At 47.4% G+C, this 16,166-nt stretch overlaps 1 protein-coding gene across 1 annotated transcript in view; it reads left to right on the forward strand.

The window, feature by feature from the left end:
* The window catches only part of Drgx (dorsal root ganglia homeobox), a 32,005-nt gene extending 23,185 nt beyond the window's left edge, over positions 1 to 8,820 (forward strand). Inside the window, exon 7 of the mRNA XM_021182532.1 lies at positions 7,225 to 8,820. Within this exon, the coding sequence (XP_021038191.1) occupies positions 7,225 to 7,490 (266 nt within the window). The 3' untranslated portion in view covers positions 7,491 to 8,820. The remainder of the gene's footprint in view (positions 1 to 7,224) is intronic.
* Positions 8,821 to 16,166: the final 7,346 nt, after the last annotated feature.

Here is a 16,166-nt window from a genome sequence, read left to right on the forward strand (position 1 = left end):
TCCCTCTCCCTCTCCCTCTCCCTCTCCCTCTCCCTCTCATCCACTCATACCCTATCATTTGTCCTTCCATCTCTCTGGGCTCCTACAGATCTCTGTGAAATCCTCCCTTCTGACCTTATCACCTTCAAAGACTCTGCTTCTTGGACCATCACTGTGTGAATTAGGGTTTCAATATTCAAATTTTGGGGGCTCACACATACGTTGAAGTTGCATCACACTAACTTCCTGTCCCCAAACCTACTTTTAGCATGATATTTAGTTCATGTCTTTTTTATGGCACTGACTGTTCTCCTACAGTGCAATTTTAACATAGCAACAATATAATCTGTACATGACATTGACTAACAGGCCCATTGCCACGTGCCACACCAGAACACCTACTTTTGCAGAGAATTTAATTTTTGGCCCAATTATGATCATAGATTTTGATAAAGTAAAGCAAAGCAAGTTGGGAAGAAGAAATAAAAAGATGAAGGCCGACCCTACTTCAGCTAATACCTTCACCTCCCCAGGTCTAGAAATCAGGAGCCTCAGGTCTAAAGCTCTGAATGTTTGTTTTATCTCACTTCTTAAAAATCCTCCCAACAGAATAAAGACTCTGTTTCTGGGTCAGGCGGGAAGTTTGCTGGAGGGGTAAACATGGATGTGAAGTGGCTCCGGGATTGTCCCCATGGCAGGATAGGGAACACACAGATGGAAGTGTTGCTGCAAGGAGTGTATGATGCCCATCTCCTGTTCTCTGGGCCATCCTCTGGGACACTCAGAACAAATCAGGCTGATTAGAAGAGGAAATTAGAGACGCCTTAAGCTGGGACTTTGAATTGCTCTCTACTTTCCGCAGGATCGTGGATGCTACAATTGTTTGAGGACTTAGAACCAGTGGTTTCTAGACTAGATCTCAGCTGTAACGTACAGAGCTGAAGTGAATTCAGAAGCTTGGGGGTGATGGAGGTCTTGCCACCATGATGGCTTCAGGGCTTAGATTTGGACCTTACACACTTGGTTGGAAGGCACACTGTCTGCTCATCTTCATTCTCAGTTCTGTGTAGTACTCACAGAGCTGTGTGAGGGTTCAAACTCTGTCTTATGGAGTAGGCTAGATATCTGAATGGTTTTGCCCAACTATGGACTAACGTAAGTGTTCTGGGCATGCACAGGTGGTCAGGCTGAGCTTGCATGTTGGGTGGGTTGACTCTGTTAGGTGATTTCCAATTTATAATATTTCCATCTGGCTTTGGGTTCGTCTGAAGTGTGATCTCTCACAAACGGAAAAACATTGGTGGTCCTGACTGGATCATTGTGCTAGGGTCATACTTCAAAAATTACCATCTCCCAACTTGCTGGACCAAGAGATGTCCTTTTATCCTGTGTGCTTCTGAACTAAATGACTTAATTTTGCTGTCTGCATTTTCCAGATATCTTCATCACTTCCCTGAATAACTAGAGAAGATTGCTGAATCCCTCTTCTGGTCTACTCAATGTCACTGTCACAAATGTGTGATTTCAGAGACTCATACAACCTCATTTTGCGTGGCATGCCAGTCTCTGTTGTGATAGCTTCAAGTCATCTTTTTCTAAACATTTTTTGAAATTTTGTTTATTTGTTTATATGTATGTCTGTAGGCACACACACAGTTACATTATATAACTTCTGTCCATATTAATGTGTGCTTTCACTTGTTTAAATGTGAGTGGAAGCCAACAGTTATCTTCCTTAATCACTTTATCTTATTTTTTGAGACAGGGTCTCCAATGGAACCTGGAGTTCATCACTTCAGCTGGCAAGTGAACTCCTAGAATGTGCCTGCCTATGTCCTCCAACACTGAAGTTACAGACACGTCCCATTGAAGCAAGCTTTTTTGTTGCTTCTGTGGTTCTGAACTTAGGTCTCTATTCCTACTCACTGGGCTCTCTCCCCAGCCCTCAGATAACCTTTTACACAGCTTTCCCTAGTATTGAATGGTCTTGGTTACTATGTGTTTTGAGTTTTTAAAAAAGCTGTTTATATAATTTTCTCTCCTCTCTATCACCTAATAACATGTTTGCTGTCAACAGTCACATTTTTTTTTTCTTGTTTGTGACAGTCTTTTACACCAGACTTTTTTTTTATTACGTATTTTCCTCATTTACATTTCCAATGCTATCCCAAAAGTCCCCCATACCCTCCCACCCACTCCCCTACCCACCCATTCCCACTTTTTGGCCCTGGCGTTCCCCTGTACTGGGGCATATAAAGTTTGCATGTCCAATGGGCCTCTCTTTCCAGTGATGGCCGACTAGGCCATCTTTTGATACATATGCAGCTAGAGTCAAGAGNTCCGGGGTACTGGTTAGTTCATNATGTTGTTCCACCTATAGGGTTGCAGATCTCTTTAGCTCCTTGAATGCTTTCTCTAGCTCCTCCATTGGGGGCCCTGTGATCCATCAAATAGCTGACTGTGAGCGTCCACTTCTGTGTTTGCTAGGCCCCGGCCTAGTCTCACAAGAGACAGCTATATCAGGGTCCTTTCAGCAAACGCTTGCTAGTGTATGCAATTACACCAGACTTTTAAATGCCAGAAATGCATGTATAAGACCTGGAATCACCAGGCAAAGGTTTTGCATGGACATTTCCTGGACATTGTATGGGATTTGGGCCTGAATTTTCCTTACTAGAGCTTTTTGTTAGTTAACCACTCTGGAAACAGGGAAGATAACATTCACTATTGTTATCTCAAATTCTCAGAAGTGTTTTGGCCCAGGGAGCTGTTTGGGACGATGGCCTGTGGAGACATCGGTGGTCCATTCATACTGCAGGATTACTAAGAAATTGAGAGTTAATTTTATAGGGATCCTATATATGGAAGTCATTGTTTTCTTTATTTAAAAATGGCCATGAGATTTCAGGGAGATGTTGGCTGATGGCAATATAAATGAATGTATGTGTGTACCCAGCAATTTGGAGTGTCAGTCCCCTTCCCTAGAGCAGTGACAGGACTCTGCTGAAGGAAACCATAAGGCACAGTGTGGCCACCACGGAGAGGAAGGCGACTTTTACCCGACTCCTTCCTTCGTGATTTGCCTCTGTTAAGACAGCTTATGGCATTATGGTGTCACAACAAATTTCCCATAAAGTCACATTTGAAAACATGCTCACTGACAAACCAGGTCTCACTTTGGACAACAGGGATCACTGGGCACAGATGCCAGATTCTACATGTCTCCCTGTTAAATACCATCCTGTTACCATTGCTTCCTGTTTGCTGTTGATACTATCATAGAAATCTCTCTCCTGTGTGTCTCATCTGCTTTTCCATCCTGGCTGGTCACATCTTCAATGCATTACTCAGGGCTGGGCCAGGCCAGGCAGGGCCAGGCAGGGCAGGGCTGGGGAGGGGAGAAGGCTCTTTTGATGTCCCATAAGCCATCCTTCACTGTGCCAAGGCTTCACTCCTCAGTCCCTGGATGGGCTGTTCAGGCGTATGTGAGTTCACTTAGATGCCTTGACCATTGATGGATGCTTCAGGAGCTCTGTGGTCAGTGTTCATCTCAGAGGCAGTGCCCTGCTTCATGGTCTCATCTATAGGCGTGCACCAGCCTGATATAATGTGGCCTTGTCAAAGACCCACCAAGCCAGCAGGGTTGAGAGCATGCATTATGGGTAGGTCAGTGTAGGATGGCCCCCGGGATTTTGGGGGTCCTTAGTTACTGTAGGAATTTGAAGAACTTTAGCAGCCTCTTTTGGTCCTCATCATTCTGGACCAGTGGACCCACCCTTTGATCCTAACCGTCTTAAACTTATTTTCAGTTATGGTAAAGTGCACTTAATACATGTTATCCCCTTACCATGTTAATTTTTAAATTTTAATTAATTTAATCATGGATGTGTGTGTATGTCCACGTGGGGACATATGCATTTGAATGCTCTTGGAGACCAGAGGGTGTCAGATCCTCTGGAGTTGGTGCTCCAGGTTGCTTTTAGCCACCCAGGAATCGAACTTGGGCCCCTCTGCAAGAGCAGGCTGTGCTTTTAGCTGCTGAGCCAGCTCTCTAACCCCTTAATTACCTTTAAGTGTACATTTCAATATCGCTAAGTATACAGTAATCCCTGGATGTGCTTGAGATCCACCTTCCTCAATTCCACCAGCTACAGGTAGGAATTGTTCGGAGAAACATGGATCTGTGCTGACCCCCAGACACGTTTTTCTTGGGATGATTGCCTAAACAATACAGTAGGACAGACACTTGCCCAGCACCTGTATCACTCAGAGATGCTGGAAAGCCGGTGAGAGATGCTCACGGGTTCTGTGCAAACACTACCACTTTATTATATGCGACTCTGGGGTCCTTGAGTTTGGTGTTGCAGACAGTTCTATATGAGTGCTGGTGTGTGTGTGTGTGTGTGTGTGTGTGTGTAACTTCACTTTGTTAGAGCATTGAATCCGTTTCATCTCATAAAACTAAAACTGTATTAATTAAACAACAGCTCCTTGATCCTGCTTGCTTTAGCCCCCAAGAGCCAGCATTCTGCTTTCTGTCCCCATAGATTTGTCTATTACCTTGAATGCATCCTGTGATTGAAACCCTGTAGTCCTGTCTTCCTAATGACTAACTTCACTTATCAAGTCCTTGGGGGTTCCCTCTTGTTATGACATGGCTCAGTGTCTCCTTTCAAAGAAAAATGTTGCTCCATGGTGCGTTTTTAATCATAGGGTCCCCTAGAGGCTTTGGCTTCATTTGGTCCTCAGTTTCCCTGTCTGTCTGGGGTGGGGGTGGGGTGAGAACCAGGCCACAAACTGGGTACTGATTGTTTTTCCTCACCTCTAAATCTGGGGTTTGAGGGCTAGGACTGAAGTTACTGGTGACTTTCTTGGGACCATTGTTGGTGCCATCTAGGGAGTATAGATTTGTCACTTTTGTACTCTACAGAAGGTGTCACCGGAGTCACAGAGCACCTACCTCATGGGACACAAATGAGCAAGTCCTATCCTGTGGCAAACTAGCTTCTCTAGGGTAGCCCAGCACAATGGCTGCTTAAGGCTGAGCCTGCTGAACCTGAGGCTACAAGCCTCTGTGGAACTTTCAGTCTGTGTGTGGCCCTGGGCTCCTGTCACCTGGCTTCCCTCAGTGGTGCTGGACCATCTGCCATCTGCTCTCTTCTAACCATTCATTACCAAAGAAGGTTTCTAGGTCTAAATGTTGTTTATGATCATCATAAAAAAGTGTAAACATTACAACTGAGAAAACTCACAAATTCTCTGCCACCCTTCTCCCCAAAGGGATCACCATTGTTAACGTCCCGTTCTCCTTACATCCTTGGTTTCCTTGTGGGGAAGGGGACCTGGAGAGGAGAAGGCCTCCCAGGGAAGGTCCCCAGATCATGGTGTCAGCACACACACACACACACACACACACACACACACACACACACATATAGACACACTTGTGTGCACACACTCATACACATATGCACACACACTTGGGTGCACACACACATGCACATACCTGCACACACACACACACACACACACACAAACTTTCCAGCAGAAGCTGAGCCTTTGCTGTGATGTCTCCTTATGACTCCAGTGTCAGCACACCGCTTTGTCTGTGTGAAGCCACTGGGAACAGGGAACACTCAGGACTTAGGGCTTGATCAAATGCATCTCAGGTTTGATGCCAGCCAGGCAGCCAGGGTTGGGAAAACTTATTTTTGAATTCCCTTGTGCACTTGACCTTAGTGATATCTCTCCACCTCATCTTGGTAGCTGTTACCCGTGTATCAGGTCTTCATTTGAAAACTAAGGCAGAAATCCATAATTAAGGTGTCAGAGGGGCTGCTCCCACCTCTGTAAGACATAGATCCTCTCATGGCCATATTGGAGAGGAACGGGGATGGTGAGTGGGGTCCAGGGGACCTTCTTGTTGCTTTAGAGCAGAATGAGCAATGAGGGGCAAAATGCTTGAATATGCTGAAGAGGAGGCTGGCAGGTTGCCTGGCCCTAGCAGTGAGCAGCCAAGCTTGTCATTGGGAAGGGAGGGTGGAGGCCTTCCAGTGCATGTAGAACTGACACTGCTTAGCCCTGCCCCCCGACCCCAGGCGTGTGTCTGTGTGACATGGGTCTGCAGGGCTTTGAAGGCAAAGTGGACACTGGCATTGCACCTGGATTAGTGCTCTGAGGTGGTCTGAAGTGGGGGACTTCCGGGCCATGCTCTGACAGGAGAAAAATCATCTTACAAGCACTTATGGGCATGTCCAAGATGGCAGACAAATCAGGGACACAGGAGACTCTATTCTTTCTGTGGTTCTCAGCTCTGGCTTGGGCCCCTTCAGGAATTCTCCTGCACTGTGCCTCATCTTTGTTAGTCAAGAGGCAACACTTGAGTAAGAGTAAGAATCCAGATCAAAGGTCCATGCTCAGTGTATTTCCAACAACTACTTCAGAGCCCCAGACCTCAGTTCTTTCAGCCCTTGGACCATAAGCAATAGCCAACAGTTCTTCCCATAGAATGGCCAGATCCAAATGACCTCAGAAAGCATTGTATTTTCTCAGCAACCTCACAGGCATTTGGAAAGGATTCTTGTAACTGGAGAGACAATCGGTTTAAACAGCAAGCACCCCTTTGTAATGAGCTGCTGAACACGGTGAACCTTGCCCAACTTCTCCCCCATGGCAGGCAGAGCACACTCTCATTTTCTATCCCATGTGGTCTCCCCCACCCTGTGTGGTCCCTGCAAGGTCATGCTTCACAAAGATTTGATATTCTTGAATGGAACGTGCTCTGGTCTCACAGTGAAGTTAGGAGTGGTTTTGAGCTAACACATTGTTTGGCACCTGACAGAGTGGCTGGGTATCTAGCAGTGCCTCACACTGAGTTGTTAAAGATGCCTTGGTACACAGTTTGGGGGTGTGGGATGACTTCATTAGACCCTCATAACAATCTTGTGATATATACATATCATTCCATTTTACCCAAGTAGAAGCCAATATTTGAGAAATCAGTATGTTGGACTAAGAGGTGAGAGGGCCATGACTGGCCAGGTCTCCCTGATGCACTGACTGTCCTTTGGATTACCAACTGGATGCCTTAAGCCATGCATCTTTGGGAGACCTGTGATTTTTGTCTTCAATCTAGTATCTGAAACCCAAGAGAGCCAATGTCCCTCTTTTGGGGCCCAGCCCCCTCCCCAGCCCTAAGAAAGAGAGTATGGACACTGATAGAGCTCGTTGTTCTCCTTCCTCTAGGGGGCCCACTGTGCTCTTGCTGTGTCCCAGACCCGATGGGACTCTCGTTCCTCCCCACTTACGGCTGCCAGAGCAACCGCACAGCCAGCGTGGCCGCCCTGCGCATGAAGGCCCGCGAGCATTCAGAAGCTGTTCTGCAGTCTGCCAACCTCCTGCCATCCACCAGCAGCAGCCCTGGCCCTGCCTCCAAGCAGGCGCCTCCAGAAGGCAGCCAGGACAAGACCTCCCCAACCAAGGAACAGAGCGAGGGAGAGAAGAGCGTATGAGGGTCCAGAGGACCCAGCCAGGAGCCCTCCCCACCCCTGCTTCTCTCAGCCTCAGCCCTGCCATCCTCTGAACCACAAGGAGTAGCTGCCTCCTCACTGGACCTGGCAGGGGAAGCGAGACCTGCAGCTGGTTGAGAGCTGGAGAGTCCCTCTAGTATTCTGCTGGTAGGCTGTGTTGTTCTGGCTTTTTCTTTGGTGACATTTCCTGATGGCTCTTAATGGCTCTGGACACTGCTCTGTGATGCGGCCCCTGGATTTTTTGTCTTGTTTGTTTGTTTGTTTTAGGCCAAGCAGTCTTGGAGCAAAGCAGACTAGTTCTTCGAGCCAACCTTCTTGAGCTATCTGAGAAGGTCTTGTCAATTCCAGGGGCCATGGCATGGATCATTCCTGAAAGATGCCGAGAAGTGGCATCTCATGACAGGAAATGAGTCACTCCCATATTGCTTAAAACCACAGAACGGATAGGCTATGAACCAGTTCTCACTCCCTTCAGTCAAGACTGGCAACAGCCCCTTTTCTCTTGTTTAAAGGTATTAGCTGAGGTTTTGGTTAGGAAGTGACAAGCTATGGGCTGAGGACACAGTGGTCCTGATCCTAGCAGGTTCCCCTGGCCCAGTCAGACAGGTTGTCAGTTCTGTGGCCCCTGGGAGCGGGACTGCTATCCTGATACTATGTGTGTGGAGCGAAAGTGGGTTCCCTGCAATTAGAGCGTCCACTTGCAGGCCCCGCCTCTCTTCAGAAGTGACGGGAAGTTCGCCAGTTCAGAACGTAGCTTTACGGCCCACGAAAGGACAAGAGCCCCTGAAGTGGGAGGAAATCCCCAGGAAGGTCCCTGAAATATGCCCAGATGAGGGCCTGTCTTCATGTCTCCTGTATGTAGAGAGGGTGACAAGACAGGAAACTCAGTAAGGTGACTCCGTGTGGTGGGAGAAAATGGACTCCAAAGGGCCAAATTTCATAGAGATTTCTGCCTCAGTCTAGTGTGGCTGTGTTCTTCCATGCAGATGGTGACCTCGGAGAGATCAGAGGGAGATGTGCAATAGCTTGTGCCCCTCTCCTGGCCCGGTCCTGGAAGGGTTGTAGTCGTTGGTGGCTTTTGGTGATGATGTTTCCACACAAACAGCCATTGCTTTCATGAAGGCTGTTATCATTTCAGTTCTGATAATCGAGAGGCCCCGCTTCCAGGCCATCTGCCTCCCCTTAGCTCTTCCGAAGCGCCCCTCCCCTGTAATACTCCTCAGTGTATCGTGCCTCACTTACAGTTACGGCAATGCATCTGATGGAACACACTGTCTCCATAAAAAGGTAAAAAAAAAAAAAGAAAAAAAAAAGAAAAAAGAAAAAAAAAAAGCCAGGTCCTTGTTCTTGCTGTATTTTGCTTGTTGAGTACAAAGATGAAGCGATTTGCCAAAAAGTGGCCAAGTTGCTTCCATTTCCCTGTAATTATGAAGGTTTGGTTGGGCGATGTATGCTCCAGCCCTTATGCACACTAACTCTTCAATCTAATTGTTTGATTAAACTCGTATTTCCTCCAGAAAGGTACATAAATAAGTCAACTGTTGGGCAAATTAAGAATACTTAACAGCATTGCATCCGAAAAATAGTTATGCTGATTAAATTTTGTGTCCTTGAGGACTTTCAGGAAATTACTTTTGATCGTCAATAACACAATTAAGTAAACTACACACACATTAGCATGAATAATTGATAAGAAATTATGTATTACCACGAAGCACTGATTTAATAATTCATGACGCGACACTCCAGTGACTGTGCAAAACTGGATCACATTGAAAAGTCTGCCTGACGTTCTGGAAAGAAAAGGAAAAAAAAAAGCGAGAGCCAAACCTCTGCAGAGATATCTGAGCACTTAGCTCTGATGTACAAAGGGCAAAAGTAACCGATGCATGATGTCGTTTCTGTTCCTTTAAACACCTGAATAAATTTAGACTTTAAAGACCTCCCTTGACTTCTCTTTCTCCTTCTTGGTTCCTGATCCCTAAGCTTCCAGGCTGGGTGGAGTCTGTGCTCTCTAATACTCCATTTTGGCCAGCTTGCAAATGGAAAATGCTCTTGAAGCTTGCAGGAGGACTTGGAAGCCTCCGGCACAAAAACCTTTTAGCAGATGCCGGGGCAAGCTGGAGGCCCCTGTGTGAGCCAGAGCTCTCCCTTAGGTCTTCAGGGCTCAGGCCACCTGCCCCACCTTGTCCTCATCGGGGTCATCATGGGTGAAGTGCTCTTTGGAGCAGTTATAGTTGGAGCCCCCATGGGCTGTCCAGGCTGCAGAGATTCATAACACAACTATAAAAAGACGTCCAGCATTGGTCTGGGAAGGAGCTTCAGGCCCAAGGGATTGATTGATGATTAATAACTATTATTAATTTATTAGTTGAAACTTTCCAAAGAGCCTGTCTTAATGCACTGCAGGTTATGGTAATAGAGTTTAGAAGCCACCGCAGCCATGATAGGGACAGTGGCTGGCCTTGGTCAGGGTGATGGTCCTGGGAAGGGGAGCAACACCTGGGCCACATGGAGTCATGGTGGGTGACCTGGGCACCAGATGCTGGGCCATTCCCAGGAGGCTTCTCTCCTCCTTCAGTCTGCATTTTATTTAGGAATATCCAGTGCAGTAGCCTCTCTGCTGGGTAGAAAGAGCTTTGTTACACACCAGTCGCATTGTCTGGGAATTCCACAGAGTTAGAGCATCACCCCACAACACCCCACTCACAAGGTAAGTCCGGCTTGAGTACATCCCTCTCTGAAAATCCCTAGTCCGAAAGGTTCCCAAACCCTAGAGTTCTAGAGTGCGGACATTGCAGAAGTGGAAAATTCCATTCCATACTTCATGCACAGAATCGCTGAAGCAACTGTAGAAAGGCCACATGACGTGTTTATGAAACACAAAATCTGTGATTTTTGTTGGAGTCCTTTTCCCAAAGCATGTCAGTATGCTTATGAAAAAAACATTTCAATATCTGAAAATGTCACAGATCTCAAAAGCATCTGAGAGAGTCTACGTCTATTCTCATTTAATAGATGTGAAAACTGTGGGTATCAAGTTTAGACAGAGTCTTTACTGTGACATTGCCTGGTGACATTCAGTAGGAGGAACAGGGGCTCACCGAAGTGCTTAATGGTCCTGCCCCTAGCACAGGGCACCAGTGGTTTTAGAGAGCAGGCGAGTGGCAGAAGTTTGAAGGATAGTGAGTAGGGCAACTTTGTTGCTTTGCTTGCTGTCTATGGACTCTGGCCTGAAGGCTTGTGGGAAGGGAGGAGACCTCACTGGGTTCAGCCTAGTAGAGCAAAGGCCAACCTGCTCGCTCTTGGTCTACCCCTGGACCAGTAGGCTGGCCTTCTGTTGTGCGCATGTCTGTCTTGGGACGGACCCAGCAAGGATTTCCAGCCCTGATGGTGTGAGAGTTCCTGGGCTCCTCAGACGGTTTTTCTAGAGAGTTTACCACAGAACAGTCTGGGACTCAACCAGTCTACATGGTGAAGCCTTCTGGCTTCACTGGAAAGTGTAAAAGTGTTGCCAGCTCAGAGCCTTACTAAGCTACACATTTTACATGTTTGAAATCCCAGCTCTTTTTGACTGTGTGGCTCTGGTCAGTCATCTAACCTCTCTATGCTTTAGTTCATATGTTACCATGACAACCGGCTTGTGGGGTTCTTTGAAGGCGATGGTTGAATCCATTTCTAAATGGTGCCTGGTAGAGAGGAAGTACAGGATGAAGGCTGCTTCTCTTCCCACCATGCCTTGCAGAGAGTGGGGCTGGAAGACGTTTCTTGATTGGAAACCTTGGGTTCTCCAGAAGGGAGAGTGCAAAGGGGAATCAAAGAGCTCACCAGACTCCTTTTCACTGCAGAATTCATGGAAGAGTAGGACTTCCAGAAGGAAGCACATGACTAGGCTTGCAGCTGGCCCTCAGCACGGAGAGGGTGGGGACAGTGTTCAGGAGCAATGAGGACACCTGAGCACAGCCTCTCAGTTTTGCTTTAGGTTGAAACCAGTAAGTCAAAAAGGATACCAGATGACGTCAGACTCACACTGGACTTCAGGGGGCAGGTATCAAGAACCAAGCACTTGAAGGGGTCTCTCCTTTCTGCTGCTCTCTGCCTCTCTCCCCTGCCCCCCATGGCAGCCCAGCCCTTTAGCTTCTCCCCTCCTCAGACTTATTCACCTGGGCATTGATTGGTTCCTGGTGGTTTTGAAAGTTTGCCCAGACGATGTGGGCAGCAGAACGGATCAGTCCAGCTAGGGCCCAGCAGATGTGCAGGATCCATGGAATGTGGCCTATCAGGGCTGCCCAGGCTCTCCTCTATCTGAGGGGAAGTCAGTTCCTAGGGATTTAGATAGAGAAAAGGAGTGTGTCTCTCAGGGCAGGCTGCAGTAGAGCCAGGGGAAGGCACAGATGTGGTGAAATTAGCCACCACAAGGCTGATGCTGACATTCCTTAAAGAGAGACTTCAGAGAATCATTTATAAAATGGCAGTTAAGGGCTCCGGATGAAGCTCAGAGTGTTTGCTGTGCATGCAGGAAGCCCTGAGTTTGATTCCCAGGACCACATCAAAATAGGTGCTGTGGGGCTTGCCTGGCCAGCTTTCAAGAGTTGCCAGCCAAGAATCAGCGCTTCAAGGTTATCCTCCACTGCACAGCCAGTTCAAGGCCAGCTTGGGCTATTTGGCCCCCCACCCCTTATAAAAAGAAAGAGAACAGCCTCAGACCAGGCTGCACTCTGTGGGGACACAGGAAATCCACCCTCACAAACTTCAGCTTGGTGTTTTTCAAGGCAGGACTTGGTCACTGCTACAAATCCGTACAGAAGCATGGAATGTGTAGTGTGCCTGCCCAGACCCAGGAGGCTCACGGTCCCTGTGGCCATGAAACACCCAGCTGTTTCTATGAGCTGTTCTCAGCTGCCCACCTATGTCCAGATGGCCCTCCCAGTGACAACAAAGCTCTTGCACGGGAGGGTGGACCTATGGAGCCTCGGCACTGCCAACAGCTGTTCAGTAGAAATAATATCTGACCTACTGGACCTGCGTTTTCTCCATCCTGAGCAGTGGCCCCTTTCTTGCTCCCAGCATGAGTTGTTCTCCCCGCAGAATCAGGCCCTGCAGCTCATTTCATCTTCTTGACTCAGAGACATGGCCCTAGCTAGCCCTGGACTCCTCTACTGAAGTCTCCATAGACATTAGCATCCCTACTGGACTGTGGCAGCTTGGAGCTGGGGAAACAGGGCAGGTCTGGGGATCTGAAGGTTGACGTTATTACCTGTGTGACTTTGAGCAACTCAACGTCTCTGCTCCTCTCCTACCCTGTGGAGTGACTGTTATAATCCTCATTTCCAGCATAGACGGTTGTTGTGAGGAGCCAAGGAGACGATGAAGGCACAGGCAGCTTCGGATCAGGGCTCAGGAGGACAAGGTCATTGGCAGCTCACTACACCATCTGAAGCTGTCTCCTGCTGTTTTGGTGTGGCCTGGTGAAGTGCAACCGAGGACTGGAGCAGAGGCAGAGCCAGGAAGTGAATGGCCCGGACTGTCCCTCGGGTTTTGCCTGACTTGCCCCCCCCTCCCCAGGTCGGGAGGGGCAGGGAGAGGGGCTAAGTGATCTCGTAATGGCTGCATCTGTCAGCAAGGGCCAAATGGTTTTTTTTTTTTTTTTTTTTTTCCAGGAGTCAGTGAGCTAATGACTCTGCAGCGGGAGAGTGGGTGATCGCTTCTCCTAAGTGGGGCACTTTATCTACAAGAACGTTACAGCCTCGTGGCCTGAGGCTGCTGTGAACAGCTGCTCTGCTCACAGCCTTGAATTAGCTCCCTGTTCCTATCAGCTTGTCCCACACCTGCTGTCAGGGGCCAGCCTGCAGGTGGCAGGCAAGGTGGCTAGTGGGGGTGAGGGGGGTGGGGTTAGGAAATAGCCAGGATGGCCTGAGCTCTCCCCTGGAATCAAGAATTCCACACCATCCCTTTGGCCCTATGTCTTGGCAAGTCCTTGGACCTTTCCAAGCCTCAGTTTTCCCATCTGTGAGATGGATTCACTGAGTGTTCCCCTGGAGCTGTGCAAGCCCTGTGCATGGAAACAGTGTGCCTCACACTGTGCAGCGGGTTCTGTCTCCAAGGGTTACAAAGACACTGCTACCTCTCTAAGGATTGGACGCGCTAAAACAAGACAAAACAAAACAGAACAGAACAGAACAGAACAGAACAGAACAGAACAGAACAGAACAGAACAGAACAGAACAGAGCAAACCAACTCATAGTCTTTAGAACCTCAAGTGTGAGGGCCAAGGACAACTTGCAGGAATTCTGGGGACTGAACTCAGGTCACCCGGCTTGGCAGCACATGCCTTTACCTGCTGAGCTAGCTCAGAGGCCCAACATTTAATAGCCTTTTGGGTGAGCATATGAAGGAACTGGATTCATGAAGGCATTTTTCATATGTATGCATCATTATACTTTTCCTTAGTATTTGGTGTATTCTACCACCCACTCAACTTCCCACTCCCCTAAGAACACTTCTTTACTTCTCACGATCCTCCCACAGACACACACACAGACACACACACACACACACACACACACACACACACACACACACACATATACACTTTTAAATCTAAGTTCTGTCCTGAGAAACAATGCCCTGTTTCTCCCTCTGAGCATGACTTATCTAACACAATGATGCTCAGTTGCATCCATTTTCTTGCAAATGTCATGATTTAATTTTTCTTTCTAAAATCTTATTTTTTTTAGGCTAGCATGCAAACAGTTGGGCACCATCATGGCACCTCCATACACAGGCCAGGATACTTTGTTTTCCTTTCTCCTCCTCCTCACTGCCCTCCTCCATGCACCTCCTCTTCCCCAGCTGGCTCCTTCTCCCCTCAGCTCTGGTCTTCCCTTCCCTTCCCCTTACACATGTATTGTTGGTGCCTTTAAGATTTCTTCCTCCCCCTCTCATAATCCACTTTCTAGTTGCAGGATTTGCACACTCATACACACTAAATCACTCACACTATACACTCACTTACATATACACCCACAATCCCTCAATCACACACACACACGCACACACACACACGCACACACACACATTAACTCACGTACTCAGTCACACTCACTCATGCACACTCACACACAGTCATACGCATTCAATCACTCGCATTCACACACTCACTCACATGCACCCACACTCTCTCAATCACACACCCACATACACACACTCAACCACACACACTAACTCACATGCTCAAGCATACACCCACGAACCTTCACACAATTACACACACTCATATACAATCATACACACATTCACACACACTTGAACACACGTTCAATCCTCCCCAAACACACACACAGTTGTATTTTATTTTTGGTTATGTAGATATGTGTGTGTTGGTATGTGCATGTGTTCGCAGGTGTTCTTGGAGGCCAAAAGATTAGATCTCCTGGCACTGGAATTACAATCTGTTGTGAGCTGCCCAGTGTGGGTGGTAGGAACTGAACTTGGGTCCTCTGTAAGAGCATGCTGTATGCACTCTTAACCTCTGTGACATCTTTCCTGTCCAGTAATTTAAAATCAAGTTTCTTTTAACCAACCAACCAACCAACCAACCAACCAACCAATAAAATATGGTATTTGTTCTTCCAAGCCTGGCTTATTTTGTTTGTCATAATGCTTTTCAGTTGTTCCCGTCTTCCTGAGAATGCCACAAATTCCTCTTTCCTTATGGCCGCAGTGGGTACACATGTTACATTTTCTTTATCAATTTATATGTTGACGGACATACAGGCTACCTCCAGTTCCTGATTATTCTAAACAGGAATGTATGGCTGTGTGGTATCTTGATTTAGAGTCACTTCAGCTACCTATCCAAGAATGGCAAAGCTGGATCACCTGTTAGTTTCATTTTTAGCCTCTTGAGGAATCCCTATGCTGACTTCCATAGTGGCTACACAAGTTGACACTCAGACCAGCAGGGAGTAAGGGCTCCTCTTTCCCACACCCTCACTAGCATTTGTTGTCGTTTTGGTTGTGAACCAAACTTTAACGGCCAAGCTGTCTCTCCAGTCCTGTCACTTGTTTCTTGATGGCAGTCATTGGATGGAAGTGAGCGAGAATCTGAAAGCCATTTTACATTGCCTTTCCCTGGGAACAAAGACCAGTGAACACTTTTTCAAATATCTACTGGCCATTTTCATTTCTTATTTCAAGAGCCATCTTTTCCGTTCGTTAACCCAAATACTGAGTGGATGAGCTGTGTTTTTTTCTCTTCTGCTGTGTATGTGTTTAGTTTTTGCAAAACAGCTCATCCTGTCTCCTATGTACTGGGCAAAGTTATTTCTCTGTTCTTTAGGCTGTCTCTGCAATGTGGTGATAGTTCAACCTGCTGTGCAGAAGCTTTTTAACTTAATAAAATCCTGGGATTATCCACTGTGCTTGGTCTGGCTTCATCTAGGCAGAAAGCATCGCACAGTGTGCGTGAGACAGGCTGGTGTCTCTGCCTGTGAGTCAGGGTTGTTTCCTAACAGGTACACTCCTGTGATAAAGACGTTAATGGACCCATAGGGTTCCCCTCATCAACTCTTGTTTTGTTTTTTTGAGACAGGGTTTCTCTGTATAGCCCTGGCTGTCCTGGAACTCACTTTGTAGACCAGGCTGGCCCGGAACTC

The sequence above is a fragment of the Mus caroli genome, chromosome 14 (genome assembly GCF_900094665.2).
Source record: "Mus caroli chromosome 14, CAROLI_EIJ_v1.1, whole genome shotgun sequence".
Taxonomy (NCBI): Eukaryota; Metazoa; Chordata; class Mammalia; order Rodentia; family Muridae; genus Mus; species Mus caroli.